This window comes from Hypanus sabinus, chromosome 15 (genome assembly GCF_030144855.1).
Source record: "Hypanus sabinus isolate sHypSab1 chromosome 15, sHypSab1.hap1, whole genome shotgun sequence".
Lineage (NCBI taxonomy): Eukaryota > Metazoa > Chordata > Chondrichthyes > Myliobatiformes > Dasyatidae > Hypanus > Hypanus sabinus.
Window position 1 is genome coordinate 81889557 of NC_082720.1, and position 23822 is coordinate 81913378.

Sequence of the window (23822 nt, forward strand, 5' to 3'; positions counted from 1 at the left end):
CCATTGCTATCATCGCTGGTAGCTTAAAGAATTTAGGAGAGCTAGGAGGTGACAAGAGAAGGTCTTGGAAAGTAAGATTAGAGAAGCCCCAAGACATTCTACACATACTTGAAGAACAGGATGACCAGAGTGAGTGTAGGACCAAACAGGGATAAAAGAGGAAACGGGCCTGGAGTTGGACAAGGTAAGGAATGAATGCTTTGCTTCAGTGTTCACCAGTGAGTGGGACATTGACAAGTGTAAGGGAAGCATAGAACAGGTTAATATGCTGGAACATGTCAAGGTTAAGAAAGAGGCAATGATGGAACTTTTCAAAAACGTTAAGATGGATATGTCCCTGGGCTGGATGGGATATACTGCAGGCTATTAAGGGGGAGATGCTTGCACCGTTGGCAATGATCTCAGCTGTGTGGATTCAGTATTGGCTTGCCCACTGACGGCAGACGATTGGAGTAGATGAATTGCATTCTGCCTGCAGGTCTGTGATTAGTGGTGTCCCTCAAGGAACTGTTCTGGGACGTCTGTTCTTTGTGATTTTTACGAATGACTTTGATGAGGAAGTAGAAAGGTAGCTTAGTAAGATTGCAAATATCTTAAAGGGTGGAGTGTTGTGGATAGTGTGGAAGGTTGCTATAAGTTACTATGGGACATTGACAGGATGCAGAGCTGAGTTGAGTCCGGCAGATGAATTTCAATCCAGAAAAGTGTAATACACTTTGGAAGTTTGAACTCAATGGCAGAGTACAAAGTAAATGGCAAGATTCTTAGCAATGAAGAGGAAAAGAGAGATCTTGGGGCCAAAATTCCCAGATCTCTCAAAGTTGCCACACAAGATGTTAAAAAGGCATATTGGATGCTGCCTGGCCAGCTATGTTCCACCAGCATTTTGTGTGTGTTGATTGTCTGTTGGCCTTCATCAGTTGGTGGATTTAGTTCAAGAGCTGTGGATTAATGTTGCAGCTCTATAAAAACTCCGGTTAGAACATTCTTGGGTAATGTATTCAGTTCTAGTCCTCTCATTATAGGAAGGAAGCTTTAGAGATTTACCAACATGCTGCCTGGATTAGAGTGCATGTCTTAACAGGAAAGGTTGAGCAAGCTAGAACTTTTCTCTTTGGAGAAAAGCAGGGTGTGAAGAGATTTGATATAAGTGTTTTAGATAAAAGATATAAACAGTGGACAGACAGCACCTTTTTCCCAGGCTGGCAATGGCCAATACAAAAAGACATACTTTTAGGGTGATAAGGGAAAGTATGGGGTGGTTGTAGATTTTCAGAGAAGTTCTTTACACAGAGAATGGTAAGTGCTTGGAATGCCCTGCCTGGGGTGATGGTAGAGGCAGAAACTTTTGGGACATTTAAGAGACTCTCTGATAGGTACATGGATAGGAAAATAATGGAGGGCTATGTAGGAGGGAAGGGTTAAACTGATCTTGGAATAGGTTAAAATTTCTGCACAACGTCATGGAATGAAGGGATGCTGTATGTTCTACATTCATAGCTCATTCCTTATCATGTTTGCCATTCAAAGCTACAGATCAAGTTTCACAGCACCAGAGTACTCGCAAAAAATCATATCTATCATTAAAAAAGAAAAGAGCCATAAATAAATTTAATCATATTGTAGAATTGTTCCACTAAACTAACAGCAAAAATTAATTCCTACGGTGCGAAATTAAGATTCTTTGTTAGTTTCTAGTACAATAAATGAAAATGAAAATGTGCTGAGCTTTCTTGTGCGTACACTGAAACAGGAAGGCAGGGCCAACGTAGGCAGCTGCTGCCAGTCTTCTGCAGGGTTCACTGTCGGGCATAGATCTGGCCATCTCAGAGTGGGAGGCTCTGCTGCCTTGCTACTGGATGAAGTCAGTAGTGTGAGGCAGTGGATTGCATTCTTGCCTTTTACAAAGCATAAATTTGGCATCGAGCCACCACTTTTTATAAAAGCAACATCCTGATGATTCAAGTGTTGTTTCTTCCTTGAATACAAAGGGATTTCTGATCCACAAACAGCTCGTTTTAAATGGAATGTGATCTCAGCTGCTGGTTCACTAAAGATGCTGAAAATTTAAGGTAATCTCAGCCTCAATAATTTAGTATCTGGCTAACAGAAATCTAAATCAGCATGATTTTGTATGTATTCTTCTAGACTTCTCTTGATAGCAAAATTCTTTTAATTTGTGTTTTTTTAAAGTTTGTGATTATGTAATCTGCAAAATGTTTGAAGCTGAAAATTGAACCTGCCATTTAATGCTCTTATTAACAGTAGAGCAGATACAGGAAACTGATTATAGATTATGCAAATTTTACAACATGAATAGATAAAAAATAGTAATTAGTTTTATTGTACATAAAGATTTGCTTTTGGTGATTTTTTTTAATCTCTTGTTCAGTTTCTTTCCTTATGTATTCAAAAGGAAAGGATGATTACAGGTCCTTACTATTGTTGCTGTGAAACTCACAATGGTGTTCAACAGCAGCCTGTGGTAGCTGTCCTTCAGATTTTATCTTTCTTTGTGATAACGTATGCAATGTTTGGCATTAACTTCCTCCTAAATAGTACTGGAAAGAGACTTAAACATATGTCACAATGGCTCCCTGTAGGAGGCTAGCGCAGAATTTGCTGAGGCCCTAGCTGAGATATATAAAACATCTTTCGCCACGGGTGAGATGCCGAAGGACTGAAGGATAGCTAATGTTATTCCGTTGTTTAAGAAAAGCTCGAAGAATAAGTTCAGAAGTTATAGGCTGGTGAGCCTAACACCAGTAGTGAAAAGGTTATTGGTAGATATTCTAAGGAACCAGATATATAAGTATTTGAACAGACAGAGACTGATTAGGGACAGTCAACTTAGCTTTCTGAGTGGTAGATCATTTCTGACCAATCTTATAGAGTTCTTCAAGGAAGTTACTAGGAATGTCGATGAAGTCAAGGCAGTGGATGATACCTAATGGACTTTAGCAAGGCCTTTGACAAGGTCCCACATAGCAGGTTGATCAAGAAGGTTCAGTTGCTTGGTATTCATGATGAGGTAGAAAATTGAATTAGACACTGGCTTCATGGGAGAAGCCAGAGGATGGTAGTAGATGGTTGCCTCTGACTAAAACCTTTTTCTAGTGGTGTGCCACAGGGATCAGTACAGGGTCTTTTGTTGCTTGTCTTCTAGATCAACAATCTGGATGATAATGTGGTAAACTGAATCGGCAAAGATTGGGGGTGGAGTGGACAGTGTGGGAGGCTAACAAAGCTTGAAGCAGGATCTGGAGTAGATGGAAAAATGAGCTGAAAAGTGACAGAAAAGTGACAAGTGTGAGGTGTTGCACTTTGAGAGGACCTACAAGGGTAGGTTTTGCACGGTGAGCAGTGGCGAACTCAGGACTGCCGTGGAACAAAGGGATATGGGAGTGCAGATCCATAATTCCTTGAAAATGGCATCATATGTAGGTAGGGTTCGAAAGAAAACTTTTGGAATATTGGCCTAAATAGATCAATGTTATGAGTAAAGGGGATGGGATGTTATGTTGAACTTGTATACGAAGTTGGTGAGGCCTCATTTGGAGTATTATGTGCAGTGTTGGGCATCTAGCTACAGGAAAAATGTCAATAAGATTGAAAAGCGTGCCAACTAAATTGACAAGGATATTGCTGGCACTTGAGGACATGAGTTGTAGGGAAAGGTTGAATAAGTTAGGACTTTATTCCCATAAAGATACATGGAAATTTACTAGAGGTATACAAAATAATGAGTGGTAAAGAAAGGATAAATGCAGGCAAGCTCTTTCCATTGAGGTTGGGTGAGACTGGAACTGGTGATCGTGGAGGTCATAAGTAAGGGTGGTGAAAGTGGGGATTGAGTGCCAGCAAAAGCAGTGGATGCGGATTAGAATCAACATTCAAGAGGATCTTGGATAGATACATGGATGGGAGGGGTATGGAGGGCTATAGTTTGGGTGCAGGTCGATGGACTGGGCAGATTGATGGCTAGGCATTGACTAGATGGGCTGAAGGGCCAGTTTCTGTGCTGCAGAGTTCTATGATACTATGACTTTTATTGCAGACATAATGAAATGAGTTTCAGCTTTCTATTCTTGTTACATTGCACAATATATTTGGTGTATGTGCCATGCCGCGTGTATGAAATGAAAAATATGCACATTGAGGGGAAGGGAAAGCTAAGTTTGCTTTTAAAGTATTTTATGTAGATCAAATTAATTCTCTCCGCTCGGTTGTTTGGTTGTTTTATATTAGTGTCAACTGTTAGAACGGGTTTCAATTCTCACCACTGTCTTTAAGAAGTTTGTACATTCTCCCCACCACCAAATGGGATTCCTCCAGTTACTCTGGTTTCTTCCCTCATTCCCTGTACATAAAAGTTAAGGTTAGTAAATCGTGGGCATGCTGTGTTGGCATCAGATGCATGCCAACACTTGTGGGCTGTCCCCAGCACATCTTAGAACTGTGTTGGTTGTTGATGCAAACATTGCATTTCACTATGTTTCAATATACGTGTGAAAAACAAAACAAGTCTTTTCTCTTTATATTTACTACAAGTGAATTCTAATTAGATTTCTGGTTTCCTTAACCCAGGGGTTTTATTTTATGACAACAGATATTGTTGTGGGGGATTGCAATTTTCCTTCTTTTCCATAAAACTAGACAAAAGTGAATTGATGTAACTTTTCTATTCGCCATCCTGAGTGTCCAAAGGTTGGAACTCTTTCTGTGTTCACTTGAATGTGAATAATGTCTTGCTTTTAACACTTTTTTTTTGTTTTTCTAGTCACTTCCTTGAATTTTAATAAATTTTTACTACTGCATCTATTGGCAATTAAAGCACGATGAATGTTTGGGATTTTGGCATAAAACTATTCAGTAAGGAAACCAGAAATAACAAAATTGTAAATGTAATATGTCTCATAAACTATTGGTTCTTGAACCGGGGAATAACTCTACAGTAACTAGCTACATGAACAAAGCTATGGGCTGAAGTGTTACATTTTGAAGCACATTGTGAAATTGATAATCCAGTTTTCAATATATCCAGTAGATACTTCAAGCTGGTACAATACAGTAACTTTGAAAGAGAATTGCTTTACAATCTATAGTTAGGTTTTTATAAAGAAGATTGTGTCATTTATATTTTTGGGAAATATTACATACCTGGAATGAAATAATTTCTGAGAAACAATAATATTATGAGATTTGGTCAAGGATCATAGATAAATTTATCTAATTAATTACCACAAAGACAAAGGTATTCCCTTCACCAATTTTGTACCCTTCCCTCAACATAGCTTAAATTAAACCAGAATGTTTATTCAGTCAGTGCCTTAATGAGGGTCACTTGACTGGCCACAAGAACAGGAAAAGATTTCATAGACTCAAGAGATTACGTAGATGCTGGAAATTCAAAGCAGCGCAACCAAAATGCTGGAGGAACTCAGCAAGTCAAGCAGAATTTATGGAGTGAAATAAACAGTCAATATTTTGGGCCAAGACTCTTCATCAGTACTGAAATGAAGAAGTTTACAGTCATCTTGGTTTGAGATTATTTGTAATGTTCTAACTGCTATTCTGACTTAGGTTCATTCATACAATACCCAAGATCAAAATCTGGAACTTTATAGTTAGGTAAGGCCATACCAATACAATGAACAGCACACTCATTCAATTTTAAACCAGAAACTTAATGCCAGTTGATCAAACAAATTGCCAAGCTGAAAATTATACCATAACAAAGCAAAGTAACCCGTTTAAATAAAGGAAACAAAATTGGAAAATAAACCATTTTAATAACTTAAACTAAGATGTTAGTAAGATTTAGTAATTTATTTTTTTAGTTTCCAATTGCATTTAAATAAAACAACTATCAGTTTTATCTCAGAGATACCAATTCTTTCCCAGTCCTAATCTAGTAATATTAATCACTTGATAAACCATTCATTGCTGTACTATTTAAATACCCATCCCAACCCTGCCATGAGCAAGACATTCCCACCTAAACTTTATATAACATCTTTTAAATCCAGTGAAGACATTCACAGGTAGTTAAGTACTTTCAGAGTGTACTGGTTTAGACTCATAAACAGAGAATGTAGACTCCGTGGCCACTCCATTAACTACACCTGCTTGTTAATGTAAATATTTAATTAGCCAGTGATATGGCAGCAAGTCAATGCAGAAAAGGTTCAGGTTTTGTTTAGACCAAACATCAGAATGGGGAAGAAATGTGACTTAGATTGTTGGTGCCAGATGGGGTAGTTTGAATATCTCAGGAACTGCTGATTACCTGGGATTTTCACACACAACCCTCTCTAAAAGTTGCAGGGAATGGTGCAGAAAACAAAAAAAAACATTAGTGAGCGCCAGTTCTGTGGGTTGAAATGCCTTTATTTCTGAGAAGAATGGCCAGACTGGTTCAAGGTGACAGGAAGGTGACAGTAACTCAAATAGCCATGTGTTACATCAATGGTGTACAGAAGAGTATCGGTGAATGCATAACACATCGATCGTTGAAGTGGATAGGTTGCACAGCAGAAGACCACAAACATAAACTCAGTGGCCACTTTATTAGGTATGGGAGATAGCAAATGATTAGATAATCAATTGGTTCAAGAAGGCAGCTCATCGCCACCTTCTCAAGGGCAACTAGGGAATGGGCAATAAATGCTGGCTTAGCTGGTGACACCCACGTCCCATAAATGAATAATTATTAAAAAACGATAACCTGGTTTTTTTGTGCTCTGCATCAAGGTGAAGGGGCGAATTCAGAAATGCCATTGATATTTCTTATATGATATCTATCAGAGCTGCTTTAGTTTAGCTTAAGATTTCATATAACAGGATGATTCCTTCCTCAGTACTACATTGATTGTATGGTCAAAAATGTGGATTGGAACTCTACCCGCAGTCTTTCAGTTTTGAGGCAGAAGTGGCTTCACTGAGCTAAGGTTGATATTCTGTCATTGTGATCAGTACAGATAGCTTCCCCTCCACCCACCCCCCCCCCATGCCCCTCCAAATCCAGCTGTCTGCCAGTGTTGCCAGGCAACTAATTGATTGGAAGTACAAACGCTAGGGAATAACCATGACAGCCCAATTTTTTTGTCCTTCCCAGCAAATGCTTGGCAAGTGCTTTATGTTTATATTCATACAGGAGTTCATGAGCTGAAAAAGGTCCAACAAGAATCTGCTTTTCACTGCTCTTTGATACTTTGCTGAAGATTTGTCGTGTCACACCACTGCAATGCTCCATTGCATTTAAAGTGATGTTTCACAAGTTACAAGGTAAAGATAGATGTATGAAAATACTGCAGTAATGATCATGAGTGGCTTAATGGTTTTAACACATAATTACAGATAATTGTTATTAATAAATGATTTGTAGTTAATAGCAAAGAAAACCATCCTGGTATATTATCATTTATTTATAATTAATGACCTCGTATTCTTAATGGAAAAGAATAATCGAGGGAATAAGGAAAGAAGTTAGAGTTAGGGCACAGCTCAAACCTTGAAACCATTTTTTTTTCTGTCTCTCTCTGTCCCACTTTTCTCTCTTTCTCTCTGTCTCTTTTTCTTTTTTTCTGTCCTCCCACCCCCCAGGAAATCATTTAGTCTTCCACAACTAGAAGCACCAAATGAACCATGAGATCTGCAATCTGCAGAGGGCCAGATGAATGGCATTGAGGTCTGTAGACCAAATAAGATACAAGAGGTCAAAGTATGATCTCCAGAAGGCCCGCACGTGGGCAAAGCGGTAATTCCAGACCAAGCTTGAATCAATGAAGAATGCTTGAGAGCTGTGGCAGGGCAAGAATACTTCTTACTTCTTACAAAGTAAAATCAAGTGATAAGGCGACAACAGGGCTTCGTTTCCAAATGAGCTCAATACCTCAATGCTTACTTTGACCATCCAAACATGAAAGGACCATAAACTATCATAGCCTCCTTTGACCCTGTGACTTCAGTCTCTGAGGCCAATGTGAGCGCATCCTTCAAGAGGATAAACCCACAGAAATTACCTGACCCAGACAGAGTACCTGGTCAAGTATTAAAGACTCGGGCTGATCAACTGGCTGGCGTGTGAACCAATATCTTTAACTTCTTGCTATTGTAGGCTGAGGTACCCATCTTCTTCCAGCAGGCTTGTTATATTAGTGCCTAAGAAGAATGTGGTAACCTGCCTCAATGGCTATCGTCCAACAGCACCATGATGAAGTGCTTTGAGAGACTGATGAGGGAACATATGAGAAGCAACTTGGATCCAGTCCAATTTGCCTACCAGCACAACTGATCCTCAGCAGATGCTGTTTAATTGGCTCCTTATGCAAACCTGGATCATCTAAGCAGCAAATATATCAAGATGCTCTTTATTGATTACAGCTCATCAGTCAATACTACCATCGCTCAATTCTAATCAGCAAGCTTCAAGACCTCCCACCGTTGAACACATCTACATGGAGCACTTTCCTTGGGTCTCCTCGACAAACTCTGTAAGATTGGTTAGACAGGGCCTGTTGACTATCCATAATCAGTCCCTATATATATTCGGTCCCTTACAATATCTTCCAACAATTTATAGGCTCACAGCCTATAATTTCCTGTCTTATTTTTGGAATGTTTCTTCTACAACAGAACGACATTAGCTAGCCTCCAATCTTCTGGCACCTCACCTGTGGCTAAGGATATTTTAAATATCCCTGCAATTTCTGTCCAAGGTCCAAGGGAACACTTTGTCAGGCCCTCAGGATTTGCCTCAATTTGCTTCAAGACAGCGAACACCTCCTCTTCTGTAATCTGTAAACAGTTCATGAACCCTCTGAGCTTTGTCTCACTTCCATTGACTCTGAGTCTGTCTCCAGAGTAAATGAAGATGCAAAAAATCCAGTTAAGATCAAACCCATTTCTTTTGGCTCTGTGTATAAGTGACCTCTCTGATCTTCCAGAGGACCAATTTTGTCACATACTACCCTTTTGATCTTCATGTATCAGTGGAAACCCTTGGGATTCTCCTTCACCTTAATGTTGGAACAACATCATGCCTTCTTTTAGACCTCATGATTTCCTTCTTAAGTGTCTCTTGCATTTCTTATTTTCCCCAAGTACCTCATTTGCTTCTTCCTGCCTATACCTGCTATGCATCTCCTTTTTACTTAACTAAAGTCTTAACATCTCATTAAAGCCAAGAGTCCCTAAATCTGTTATCTCAGTCTTTTATTCGGACCAGAAAATACAAACTCTGTACTCAAAATTTCTCCTTTGAAGTCCTTCCACTTACTAAGTACACTTTTGCCAGAAAACAACCCAACTCAATCTACACTTGACAGATCCTTTCCGATCCCATCAAAATTGGCCTTCCTCCAGTTTAGAATTTCAATCCAAGGACCAAGCCTATCCTTCTCCATAATGATCTGGAAACAAATGGAATTATAATCATGAAATGCAAAGTGTTCCCCTGCACAAACTTCTGTCACCTACCCTGTCTCATCCCCTAATAGAAGATTTAGAATCACACATTTTTGATTTGGGGCTCCAATGAACTGATTAGGGGAACTTACCTCAACACATTTGACAAACTCGATCCCATTCAGCCCTTTTACAGTATGCGAGTTCCAATCAATATGGGGAAAGTTAAAATCACCTGCTATCACAATCTTATGTTTCTTGCAACAATCTGCAATCTCTCTGCAAATTTGTTCCTCTCAATCCCACTGACTGTTAGGGGATCTATTACATCATTCCATTGATATGGTCATCCCTTTCTTATTCCTCAGTAGACAGACTCTCCAGTCTGCACTGCTGTGACATTTTTATTAACTGGTAATGCCACCACTCCCCCTGTAATCCCTTCCGCTCTGTCATATCTAAAACAACAGAATCCTGAAACATTGACCTGCCAGTCCATCAAACCATAAAACACAGGAGCAGAATTAGGCCATTCAGCCATTGTGTCTGTTCTGCCATTTCATCACGGCTGATTTATTATCCCTCTCAACCCCATTCTTCTGCCTTCACTATGTTCTATGTTCTATGTCGCCTTTGATGGACTGACTAACCAAGAAGCTGTCAACCTCCGCTTTAAATATACCCGGTGTCTTGGCGTCCACAGCCATCTGTAGCAATATAGTCCATAGATTCACTACTCTCTGCCTAAAGAAATTCCTCCTCATCTGTTCTAAATGGATGTCCTTCTATTCTGACGTTCTGCCCTCTGTTGCTAGACTCTCCTATCGCTCCCCCATTGCTGTAATACCATGGACACTTATCCTGTTAAGCAGCCTCATGTGTGGCACCTTGTCAAAGGCCTTCTGAAAATCCAAGTTAACAATATCCATTGACTCTTCTTTGTCTATCCTGCTTGATATTTCTTTAAAAAATTCCAACAGATTTATCAGGCAAGAAAACCATGCTTTTGTCATGTGCCTCCAAGTACTCTGAAACTTCATTCTTATTAATGGATTCCAACATCTTCCCAACCACTGAAGTCAGGTTAACTGGCTTCATTTCTGCTCCTCCTACAAACAAGTCTCTCTCTAACAGCTATAATGTGCTGATATGCTGACCCATGCTTTAAGCTCATACGCTTTTTCTGCAATGCTCCCTGCATTGAAATATACAGAACTCAGAACATTAGTCCCATCATGCTCAATCTTGTGATTCCTGTCTTTCTGTGTAAGCTTAGCAATATTTTCCCCCACAACCATTCCACTGTCTGCTCTGGCACTTTGGTTCTCATCCCCCTGCAACTCTAGTTTAACCACAACCCCCCTCTCCCCCCTCCACACACACACACACACACACACACACACACACACACCACCACCACCATGGAGCACTAGCAAAACTTTCCACCAGTACAGGTCCCACCTTCCCTGAGAGAGAGCCAAATGATCCAAAACTCTGAAGACCTCCTTCTTGCTCCATCTTCTTAGCCATGCATTGAAATGTATGATCTACCCATTTCTGGCCTCACTAACACTGGGCACGTGCAGTAATCCTGCGATCACAGTATTCCTGGAGATCCTGTCCTCTAACTTAGCACCTGACTCCCTGAACTCACTTTGTTGGACCTCCTCACCCTTTTTAGCCATGTTATTTTTACCGACGTGCACCACTGCCTCTAGCTGCTCACTCTCCCACTTAAGAATGCTGTGGCCTTGATCCAAGATGCCCCGGTCACTGGTCCCTGAGATGCAACATACCATCCAGGATCTCATTCTCATCCACAGCCTCCTTTCTGTTCCCCTAACCAATGAATCTCCTATCATTATGGTTTGCTTCTTCTCCCGCCCTTCCCTTCTGAGCCGCTGAGCCAGACACAGTGCCTGAGACCTGACAGCTGTGACTTGCCTCTGCTTGGTGTCCAAAGCGGTACACCGATTGTTGAAGGGAATAGCCACAGGGGTACTCCGCACGCACTGCCTATCTCCTTTCCTCCTGCTTTACGGTCACTCATCATCTGGAGTTCATCCAGCTGCAGCTGCAATTCCCAAACACAGTCTGAATGAAGCTGCAGCTGGATGCACTTCCTGCAGGTATAGATGTCAGGGACACTGGAGGTCTCCCTGGCTTCCCCATTTGCAAGAAGAGCATTCCACTGTCCTTCTGGCATACCCACTACCCTAACTGTGCAAAAAGAAAGAAAAATTAAATTTTAAAAAATCTACCTTCAGCCATTGTCTCTCCTCACCAAAGCCTGACCTCTTCCCTAATACTGGTCACTCACACAATGTTTGATCACTTAAAACTAACTTTTTTTTATTGGCCCCTGCCAAGTGCCTAATTATACACAATCCAATGTCTCCTTGGGAACTCTGGTGCACAGAATGTCCTGACTTTTGAACTCACTCTCCCATTATGAAGTCCAACATCTACTAGGGAAATGGGGCCAAACGTTTTTCTACTCTCAAGCCAAGGGCAGTAGCTCCTCTGAACTCACAGTGCTAAGCTTTTTTTCTGAATATTATCTTTTAAAATACCATCCATATATCAAGGTGATATATACAGATAGGTATCGGAAAAATGCCAGCAACATCATGAAAGATACTGTCTACCCTGCTTAAGGACTGTTTGTCTCATAACCATCAGGGAGGAAGCTACATAGCATTCACCCAGGACCACAAGACACAAAAACAGTTACTTTCCTCGAGCAACAAAGTTAATTAACACCTCAATCACTAACACAACCCCCAACCAACACTACCTCATCATTTCCTGTAAAAGGCATCTCATGACAGACAATCTTGTGCCTCACATGGCGTTGTGGATATATAATCAATCTATTTATATACTGTAAGCTATCTTGTGTATTTGTATTTATCATCATGTTTTTTTTAATTTTATTGTGCTTTTTTGTGCTGCATTGGATCTTGAGTAAAAATTATTTCATTCTCCTTTGGACTTATGTACTGGAAATGACATTAAACAATCTTGAATCTTATGCTTTTGAAAAGTGACATTTTGTATTCCCTTATTTAGAGAACAAATGTTTTCTCTTTGTTGTTAAATGAATGAAGATACTGAGGTATTCAATTTAGCTCTACAGTATTTAGCGTGACATCTATAATACAAAAGCATAGACCAAACGATATAGGAGCAGAATTAGGCCATTTGGCCCCTCGACACTGCTCCACCATTTCATCATGGCTGATCCATTTCCCTCTCAGTGCCAGTCTCCTGCCTTTGCCCCACAGTCCTTCACGCCCTGACTATTCGAGAACCTACCAACCTCTGCCTTGAATATACCCAGTGGCTTATTTCCACATCTGCTTCAGGCAAAAATTTCAGATTTACCACCTCTGGCTAAAGAAATTGTTCCTCACCTCTGGTCTAAATGGACCCCCTCTATTCTGAGGCTGTGCCCTCAGGTCCTATCCCACCATAGGAAACATACACTCTATCCAGGCCTTTCTACATTCAATAGGTTTCAATGAGATCACCCGTCATCCTTCTGAGCCCCAATGAGTACAGGCCAAGGACAATCAATCGACCTTCATTTGGAAACCCTTTCATTCCAGAATCATTCTCATAAGCATCCTCCAAACCCTCTCCAATGTCAGCACATCCTTTCTTAGATAAGGGCCCAAAACTGTTCACAAGTCTCCAAGTGAGGCCTTACCAATGCCTCATAAAACCTTAGTATTACATCCTTGCAGTTATAGAAACATAGAAAACCTACAGCACAATATAGGCCCTTTGGCCCACAAAGTTGTGCCGAACATGTCCCTACTAGACTTACCCATAGCCCTCTATTTTTCTAAGCTCCATGTACCTATCTAAAAGTCTCTTAAAAGACCCTATTGTATCCGCCTTCATTACCATTGCCAGCAGCCCATTCCACACACTCACCACTCTCTGCATAAAAAAACTTTCCCCTGACATCTCCTCTGTACCTACTCCAAAGTACCTTAAACCTGTATCCTCTTGTGCTAGCCATTTCAGCCCTGGGAAAAAGCCTCTGACTATCCACACGATCAATGTCTCTCATTATCTTGTACACCCCTATCAGGTCACCTCTCATCCTCCATCGCTCCAAGGAGAAAAGGCTGAGTTTACTCAACCTGTATTCATAAGGTTTGCTCCCCAATCCAGTCAACATCCTTGTAAATCTCCTCTGCACCCTTTCTATGGCTTCCACATCCTTCCTGCAGCATAGTACTCCAAGTGGGGTCTGACCAGGGTCCTGTATAGCTGCAATATTACCTCTCAACTATGAATTCCACTATTAATGAAGGCCAATACACCATATGCCTTCTTAACTACAGAGTCAACTTGTGCAGCTGCTTTGGGCATCCTATGGACTCAGACCCCAAGATCCCTCTGATCCTCCACACTGCTAAGGGTCTTACCATAAATACTATATTCTGCCATCATATTTGACCTACCATAATGAACCACTTCACACTTCTCTGGGTTGAACTCCATCTGCCACTTCTCAGCCCAGTTTTGCATCCTATCAATGTCCCGCTATAACCTCTGACAGCCCTTCACACTATCCACAACACCTCCAATCTTTGTCTCATCAGCAAATTTACTAACCTCCACTTCCTCATCCAGGTCATTTATAAAAATCACAAAAAGTAAGGGTCCCAGAATAGATCCCTGAGGCACTCCACTGGTGAGTGACCTCCATACAGAATATGACCCGTCTACAATCACTCTTTGCCTTCTGTGGGCAATCCAGTTCTGGAAAAAAAGCAAGGTCCCCTTGGATCCCATGCCTCCTTACTTTCTCAATAAGCCTTGCATGGGGTACCTTATCAAATGCCTTGCTGAAATCCATATACACTACATCTACTGCTCTTCCTTCATCAATGTGTTCTATAGTCACATATATTCTAGTCCTCTCAAAATGAACATGAACATTGCATTTGCCTTCCGCACCACTGACTTACCTTGCAAATTAACCTTTAGGGAATCCTGCATGAGTCCCTTTGCACCTCAGATTTTTGAATTTTCTCTCCTTTTAGACAATAGTCTATGCTTTTATTTCTTCTACAAATGTGCATGACTGTACACTTCCTGACACTGTATTCCGTATTCCATAGCTTTCTAGAACTAGGATAATCAGATCTGTTTTATATAATTTGTGAAATTTTTAATTCACCAATGACTCATTGTTCATATATATGATAATCCTGTGATAATTAAGGCAATCGCTTCCATGGATAATTTATTTCTTCAATTTTCTCAAAGCTGAGCTTGATATTACTAATGTATTCAATTTGTTCAAAGAAATATGAAGAAAGATTAGCTTTGTATTTGTTAACTGATATGCTGAATATGCAGTTTTGCACGTTTCCTATATGAAAGCACACAGTCATAGGTGCTAGAAATGATTTCAAGGCTACTTGCATATTGCTGTGAAGTGGCACATTGTGTCTCAAATACAATTGGATCCTTGTTGGTGAGCCATTAAGGCATACTCGCCAAGATAAGTGAACCTTGGCCCAGATAAAACAGTTTGAGACATTGTATACCAATGTTAACTGGCAGCATATGTTTTAAGATTTGAAAAATTTAAGAACGTGCCTGGAACTTCATTGTAAAGTACTGACTAAAAGGTTTTTTTTTCAAATTGCTATTTAAAGATTGGCTTTATTTGTCACACATATATGGAAATATCAAAGCATACAGTGAACTGCAAGGCTTGTGTCATTGTTTGTGATGTGCTGAGTGAGCCACATGAGTTGGCAAACTTCCAGCATCAACATAATACGGCCGCAGCTCACTGTAGGGTACCCTAACCCTAACTGTACTCTTTTGGAATGCAAGAGGAAACCGGATTACCCAGACAAAACTCGTGTGGTCCCAGGGAGAACTCCTTACAGACAGCAGCAGGAATCAAAACCCAATCAGTGGTCACTGGCACTGTAAAGTGGTTATGCTAATGACTATGTTACCAGGTTACCCCATTTTCTCCAGAAATTCAACAGGTTACTTACAACTGTAAGACATCCTGGTGCGTAATATTGTATATGAGGATAATAACATTCCACATGCACAAAAGATTCTGCAGATGCTGGAAATCCAGAATTACACATACAAAATACTGGAAGAACTCAGCAGGTCAGGTTGCATCTATGGAAAGGACTAAACAGTCAACATTTAGGGCCAAGAACCCTTCATCAGGCAACCCAAAAAGTTGGCTGTTCATTCCTTTCCGCAGATGCTGCCTGACTTTTGAGTTCCTCCAGCATTTTGTATGCATTAGTCCTATTAGCGCATTGAGGAAGAACTTGGATCACATTGCAATAGGACTATTCATTGTTGGACACTCCCAGGACAAACAGGTCTTCTGAACATGGGATAGCTGATATGCAAGTCAATTAATTATCTATAATTCATTGAAGGAAGCCCTTCTCCGTATTGTACCAGCTTTACACGCACCACCATTGCCCAGTCTTGGCACTATTCATTTAAACCTTCAATCTCAGAGAGTATTGGTCTGAAATGTCGACAATCATTCCGTCCATAGATGCTGCCTGACCTACTGAGTACCCCCACCATTTTTTGTGTGTTCCTATTGCCACTATGAATTACCTCAATCATCTACAAAGTGATTGAAGCCATCATCAATGATGCTATCAAGCAACACTTGCACTCTAATCACTTACTCATTAATGTCCAGTTTTGAGTTTGCCAGGATTACTTTGCACAAACATGGACCAGTGTACTGAATGACATGTTGGACTGGGAATGGAATGTCAAATTGAAATAGTTTGGGAAATCCCACCTTTTGCAGCAGATGGAGCAAAGGTACTCGACAAAGCAGTCGCCCTGTCTATGTCAGGTCACACCGATGTAGAGAAGGCCACACTGATTCTGCTTCACAGATAGCACCGGATACAGCAGATGATCCTGACAGGCTCGCAGGTGAGATGTTGCCCCACCTGGAAGGACTGTTTGGGGTCTGAATGGTGGTGATGGAGGAGGTGTAGGGGCAGCTGTAGCTCTTGTCCCACTTGCAAGGATAACTGCATGAAGGAGAGAAGAAAGGCTGCTTTTTTTTAATCTACTGAGTATAATCTGTTGAGTATAATTATTGCCATGTTGGCATAGCATTTAGTCCAACACTATTACAGCACGGGCCATCAGCATTTGAGTTCAATCCCAGTGTCCTCTGTACAGAGTTTGTATGTTCTCTCCACAGTCCAAAGACATACAAGTTAGTAGGTTAATTGCTCATTGTAAATTGTCCCGTGATTAGGTTAGGGTGAAACCTGTGTATTGCTGGAGGCTCAGCAAAAAGTGCCGAAAGGGCCTGTTCCAGACTGTATCTCGAAATAAAATAAAATAAAAATAAAACAATTATGAAATATATGCAACAATTAACTGAGATGAAGTTTGTTTTTAAAGAGGCTACCCAACGTTAGATTCAATGTTTATCCGTGTTCTGATGTCAGTGCCTTTTGCCTTTTGACTTTAATTGATACACACTGAAAGAACAAATGTTTCTTTCAGTGCATTGCTGAAACAGAATATTACGTTATTATACTAAACGGTACTGAATGTCTTGAGCAATATAGTTCAGTTTCTTCTTTCTTTGCAGTCTTTGCTTCACTGTTGCTGCGATAACATTTTGGAAGGCGGTGTCACTGATTTATTTTTCCACTTCTGAGGCAGGATTTCTTAGCTTTCTGGTTGAGAAGATGCACATAAAGGAAATCCTGAGGAGGCTATGGCTATTGGAATTAGATGAGTTAGGCCACTTCTTTCGCGCACTCCCTCCTCCAGCTCTAGTGGGAATTGCTTCATTCACAGCTATTATAGCATATTGGCTAGCGACCAGACCCAAAGCCCTGAAGCCGCCTTGTGATCTTTCACAACAGTCCGTGGAAATTGAGGTAAGCCCAGTCTATGGCCACATGACATGAATAAAACATGTTATATGTCACTAATTTACCTTTTATTAGATTGTAACCTAACATAATTTAAATGATGTCCCAGCATTTATGCAGATATGAACCTAAGTGTGTTTTGGATTAATGTAGTTTTTTGATTAGCCCTCAGAGTACTGTAATGATCTTGAATTCATATGCAATAGCTCCCACAAGAGTGATCATAATAGAATAAGTTAATTATCTCTGTTCTGTATTAACCTTTGTGATAAAATAGGATTTGTGATAAAGCATCAATACACCAGCAGTTATTAAAATATTTTTAAAAACTCTGGTCACGGTTATAATTATTTCACATTTGCTTCCAATACCTTGTGGCATATTAACTACAGTCCAAGCAAATGATGCATTTAAAGCTTCATTAGTTTCACAGTTTGCTGCTAATTGTGTTAAAGCAATATACTGCACAAAAACAGGCTCTTTAACCCACCAAGTTTCTCTGACCACTACTCACCTATTTGTAGTCATTTTACTCATAGGAATCAAACATGGTTACAAGGTCTAGATGTCACATTGACACACAGGAAGTTAGGTGTGACCTCAAGTCACTGGACTTGTAAGACTACAGCTCTACTTTTTGTGTCACGTGTCAATAATTTTGACGTTTTTTTTCTTTGACCTGGGGGAATTGCATGAATAATGCCTAGCACTTCATACAAAAAGGGAAGCTAAGGTAAAAATTTAAGCAAATAGAGGATTATGTAAATTGACAAACCCAGAACTAACTGGTCTGTGACACTATGGATTTACAATAATTTACAATAATAAGGAGAGCTGTATAACTCACCCCCTTCTCCCTTAGGCCATAGACTTATATCAATCACCCCTGCTGTGGACCACTTCTACAAAGAAGGGATCTGTATGCTCCACGACTGCTGGACTAAGTGCATACATGTAGGAAGACACTACACTAAAGAATAAGTGTGCTAGGTTTTCTAAAATTGATTCCTTCTGCATTAGGCCACGAACTTATCAATCACCCCTCGTACTGCTCTGTTCTAAAATAAATAGATGTATCTGTAGTACTTAATATAAAATTCATTTTTGTTTGTGGAAACTACTATGATAAATACTGCAGCAACTAAAAAAAGAAATGAAATAAGTGCAAAGTTATGTTTGGTTCTTCATCTTAAGCAGAGTTCTGAAGAAAGGACAAAGAAAGAAACATCCTCTAATATTAAGGGGAAAACATGAGAGTAAGAAAGAAATAACCATTTTCAAAGAAAAGGTGTTTTAGTTTCTTTCTTGCTTCAGCATGACAGAAGACAGTTCACTTTCATTTCAGTAAAGCTATCCAAATTACTAATTCATTATAATATTTCAAAACATCTATTCCCGATAATCCAAGGAAGAACAAGCTACAGTACTTACTTAAGAAGTGCATATCATCAGATAAGGACATATAATTTATATTTTGGGCCAACATTGCAAGTAGACAGCTTGTCAACTTGTAGAGCTGCATCAGCCATTGAACCTGCTAGGTTGCTTATCAGTATTTCACAAAAAAAAAACAGTATGTTGTCAGTATCAAGCCATCAGTTTTAAATGGGACTGAAACAATGCAGAATCAGGTCTCATGGCATTGAGGATAATAATTAATCAGATATTATATTTTCCTGCCTGTTGGATGGCATTTGTTTCAAATGAACTGTTGATTTGAAATATAACCTAATCCAAGATGGTGTGAAAGTGATACATGATTTAAGTTATTTCTTATAATTCAGCCTTACAAAGATTCTTTCTGCACGCTTATACTAATGCAGTATATTGCTTTGTTTCATAGGGTTCTGAACAAGCTCGCAGATCTGTTTTAGGTGATAGCCCCAAGCTAATGACCCACTATCATGATGATGCAAGGACCATGTATGAAGTATATCAACGTGGATTGTATATATCAGGCATGTTTCTAACTTCCAGACTATATTTCCACTATAATGTGGAAGAATTGTTTCTAGACATTAGAAGACTGATATTTAATTATTAATAATAATGCATCAAATAAAACTCAGATGAAGCAGCCCGAAGATGCTCAATTCTTCAGAACAAAGTCAGGTTTCAATTATGGCATTTATGTTCAGCACAGTTGTAAATAAACATAGTTCCACTCCTTGGATCACATCATAACCAGTTCCTTCACTCTCATTCCACATTACGTGATATCCCTTTCCTTAATTTTTGTTCCTTTTTTTTAACCTTTTCCCCACTCTCTTTAAAGATTTTGAGTTTAATCATTTAGCTGTCCTCTCAAGTTTGTGTCCTTCTTACAATTGCAACGTGATGACGTGAAAGCCAAGATCTTAGCCATAGAGAAGTTCTAAGAGCAGATGGATTTGTTTTTATTGGCAGCATGGTGGAAAGAGTTGTTCAGAGGACGCTGTCCAGATTACTAGCTTTCTTCCTCTTCCTCCTTTATCTCTCTGCCCATCCTGTCACCATCCTGGTCTTCTGCTCTCTGCCTCCTCCTCCACAGTTGCTCTGTGTATGACTGGCCTCTCACTAAAACTACCAGAGATCTTGAATCTGTCTCTGTCAAGCACCAGGTCATCTTGAGCAAACAGCTTAATACTTGTTTGAGAACGCCAATGTCTAACCTATTCCATTTTTTGATTTTTGTTGCGTGCTCTTGCTTGTATACATTGGTTGCACATCAGAGTCATGGTTTATTGCAATGACTCAAGTGTGGAAGGCTGTAGCATAAAACCTTCATGATTGTCACCACGGTTTTAGGCATTGATCATACATCATACATCGAGCACCAGCTAGATAATAATGGAAATAAACCCCTGTCAGTGGTAGTAATCTCCAGATTGACACATGAATTCAAAGACACTCTGCACCCCTCCAGTTAACCTAGTTGTTACTTACAGATGTCTACTCTGCATATTTGATGGGATAGAAGTGTGACATTTACTAAAGCCCTCACCAGATAAGCTGAGGTGATTCATGTTAGTATAGAGGATGTGCACTTTGGTAACAGTATTGGAAACTATCCAGTGAATGAAGTGTCTACATAACATTGGCACAAGACCCAAACTTTGTGCCCAGTAACCACAGTGGCATAGTGACTTAGCTAGAAAGTATTTTTATCAATGTCATTTTACCTTCTAATTCTCCTTGATTTAACAATTACATCTTTGATTTGCCACGAGGTTCATCTGAGAAGATCAGCTTGTATTTAGAAATATAAAACATCTGAGCATTTCTTCTCTATTTAGGTGATGGTCCTTGTTTAGGATTCAGAAAACCAAAATGCCCTTATCAATGGCTTTCGTATAAAGAGGTAAGACAACATTTGAAGGAGTCATTTGAAAGACAGCTAGTCTTTTCACTCAGTGGCATGTAATAGTCTAATTAGTTTCTTGATTTCAATGATGCTTCTGGGCTGTGGAGGTTTGATCGTTGAGTCATCCAAAATACAGTTTCAAAGATATCAAAGGAACTGATGGGGGTTTCAGAAAGCACTGGAAAATGGTGCTGAAATAAATCAGCCATTTTCTTGCTGAATGGCATAGCAAACCCACGGAGCCAAACGAGGTACATACTTCTAATTGTATATTTCCATATGTTAAGACTACCTGGAAATAATCATTTGTCTATTATACATATTCGCTTGCAGAATGCTAAAGTGAATTAAAAATAGTACTGATATTGATTTTTCAATGGCATTGAAGCTGTACATTTTCAACAACATTTTTGGGTTACCACAGCCAGTTGAGCTATTTCCTGAATTACAGTGATCCTTTTCCAGAGTTTGCATGTTCTCCCTGTAACCCTGTGGGTTTCCCCTACATATTCCAAGCTGCCTCCTACATCTCAAATATATGTGAGTTGGGTTTTCAGTTGCCTTTAAAGATTTGTCACATGTACGTCAAAACATACAGGGAAGAGTAACATTTGCACCAAATCAAATCAGCAAAGATTGTGTTGGCAGCCTGCAAATGTTGCTACACTTCCAGTGCCAACATCACATGTCCACAACTCACTGACCCTAACTGCACATCTTCAGAATGTAGGAGGAAACCCGAGCACCCGGAGGAAACCCACGTGGCTAAAGAAAGAACATATAAGCTTCTAACAGCGATCGGAATTGAACCACAATCTTACAGCCAGCATTGTAATCCATCACACTAACTGCTACACTACTGCACTGTCCCACATGTAGTTGAATTGTAGAACAGAAGAAGTTGATGAGAACATAGAAAAATAAAACGGATTATGGGTCGGATTTGTGTATATAGGTGCTTGATGATCAACATGAGCACCTTCTGCTAAAGGGCCATGCTATCTCTCTATGATTATAACACTGAACTCCTGTACACATGGAGGTCATATCATTTATGTTTGAAAGTGTTATCAGATGGAAAAGTAACATTCCATAAAAGGCCATATAGGTGTAACCCCCTGGGTCGCCTCAGGCTGGCTCAGCTCGTTCTCGTCTAGAGGGAGCAGCCTTCGGCCCCGCCAAACTGGGTAATCAGCTGGTGTGGATGCTGTGTGATGTCCCCGCCTCGCCCAAAAACAGACAGTACACCATATGCGATTAAATGAGTACAATTTATAAAGGTTACTATAACTAAGTGATTAATAACGATACAGTATATATGAAGAGAAAATTAAAGAAAAGGCGCCAAACTTATCAAAGTCCAAACCACTTCGTGCACAACCGTTGGAGCTCAATTACTGAAGTCTTCTGGCCACCATTCGATCCCCTCCGAACTCCTCGACTCGCAGCTCAGGACCCTCCGAACTCCTCGACTCTCCAAACAGCTCAGGACCCTCCGAGTGGTCAACCAAGCACATCTAGCTTCATCCCCCCCCCCCCCGGAGAATCTCCCGGCCTCGGACCCCCCTTTGGGGTCCGATCCTCGCCCAGCTTAGAGCATTGCGTCCTCTCTCTCGACCCCCTCGCGCCGATCTGCCCAAAAGCCCGTCAACAAAAGCTTACAGACTCAGAAGAAAGAACATTAATCCCCATTTGGTTTACAAAGGAATACCATTCTCGTTATCAGTAAATTAGCATTCCTGCTAGTTAACAAAAAGAAACCCTTTCCCAACAGTAACAAAGAAAAAAGAAGAAACCCCCTTTACACTCTACCTCCACCAAATAAAAGTCATGTCCTCATGACTACTAAATAACTCGCCACCTTTCCTGCCAACACACCGTAACCCAAGCACAAACAGTGACATCTCCTCCCCACACAGTAACCCTCACGCCCTGTTCCTCAGGCGCTACTTAGGCCAACTATCTCGGAGTTCCCTAACCCTTCTGAGGCCTCCGTACCCCCTCACCTAAACCCTTCAGGCTCGGACACAACTGGGGATACCTTGGGCCCACTACCAACTCCTCTCTCAACCTCTCACTCATGCCCCACACTGCACACAGCTAACCCTCCCCGCTACACCTGACTCAATGGGAGAAGGGCCAAAGGTCTCTGCCTCAATCGAGGGAAAGTCAGCAAAAGGCAGCATGTACCACACATCCAGCACATCATCCATCGAATCTGTATTCTTCCTCATTCCTGTGATCGGTAGCTGCTGTTTGATCTTCTCCAAATGGAAACACGTGGCCTGCACTGCTCCCGCAGTCTCTTCAGCCTCCTGTTCAGTATTCACTGCACTTCTCTCCAGATTTTTCTTCCTCATGACTTCTTCCAGATCAACTTTCAGGTTTTGCACTTCATTTGAACTGTCGATGGTCACCTTCAGGTTCCCTTCAAGCTTCCGCTTCTCTCTTCTGAGATTCATCTGTAATTTCTTCACCTCCGCAAACTCCCCTCTCTGGGTTCTCAGTTTGCTATTACCCTCAGTCAGACAACTTTCTTCATTCTCTCCAACTTGTAAGTCTTCCGACTGGTTCCAGATCGCTTTCTCCAGTCTCTCCGTCTTCATTTAAAACTTGATTCCGTAGAGACAGTCACTCACGAGCTGCGACCTTCGCCAGCCCTGGCACGTGTCCAGAAAACACTTTAACTCGGTAGTTCTCAGCTGCTCCTGCAACGACCTCACTTCATATTCTCCTGAGGCAAATCCAAGTACCAAAAGATCATCCACATACACCAAAACTCCAAACGCCTCCATATCCCCTAAGGTCTTCCACCTGCCCCGCAGGAAGGTTGCAAGGGCTCCAGATATGTCCTGTGGCATCTTTTCGGACCCGAAGACTCCTAGGGAATTTATAACGGCCGTCTTGTCCTTGTCGGCCCCACTCATCGGGATCTGGAAGCATCCACTCCTCAGATCCAGCACCTTAAACCACATCGCACCATTCAGACAGGCCATCGCCTCTCCGGCCCTCAGGGCCATATTCTGGTCATTGACAGTGCGCCTCTTCAACGCAATACAATCCACACACACGCTGCCTACGTCTTCCACGGCTTCAGGGGCCAGTCGCCACAACCTCTCTCTCTCTCCGAGGTGTCT

At 40.8% G+C, this 23822-nt stretch overlaps 1 protein-coding gene across 5 annotated transcripts in view; it reads left to right on the forward strand.

Annotated features, from left to right (window-relative positions):
• LOC132405634 (long-chain-fatty-acid--CoA ligase 6-like) overlaps window positions 1–23822 on the forward strand; it is a 125216-nt gene that overhangs the window by 42648 nt on the left and 58746 nt on the right. For 3 of the 5 annotated variants that reach the window (XM_059990598.1, XM_059990594.1, XM_059990595.1), the window contains exons 2-4: window positions 17128–17348; window positions 19186–19300; window positions 20618–20682. In XM_059990598.1, coding sequence (XP_059846581.1) covers window positions 17128–17348; window positions 19186–19300; window positions 20618–20682 — 401 coding nt within the window. Of the gene's footprint in view, window positions 1–1945; window positions 2073–17127; window positions 17349–19185; window positions 19301–20617; window positions 20683–23822 lie in introns of those variants that run through there. The other 2 variants (XM_059990596.1, XM_059990597.1) reach the window with 2 other exon arrangements.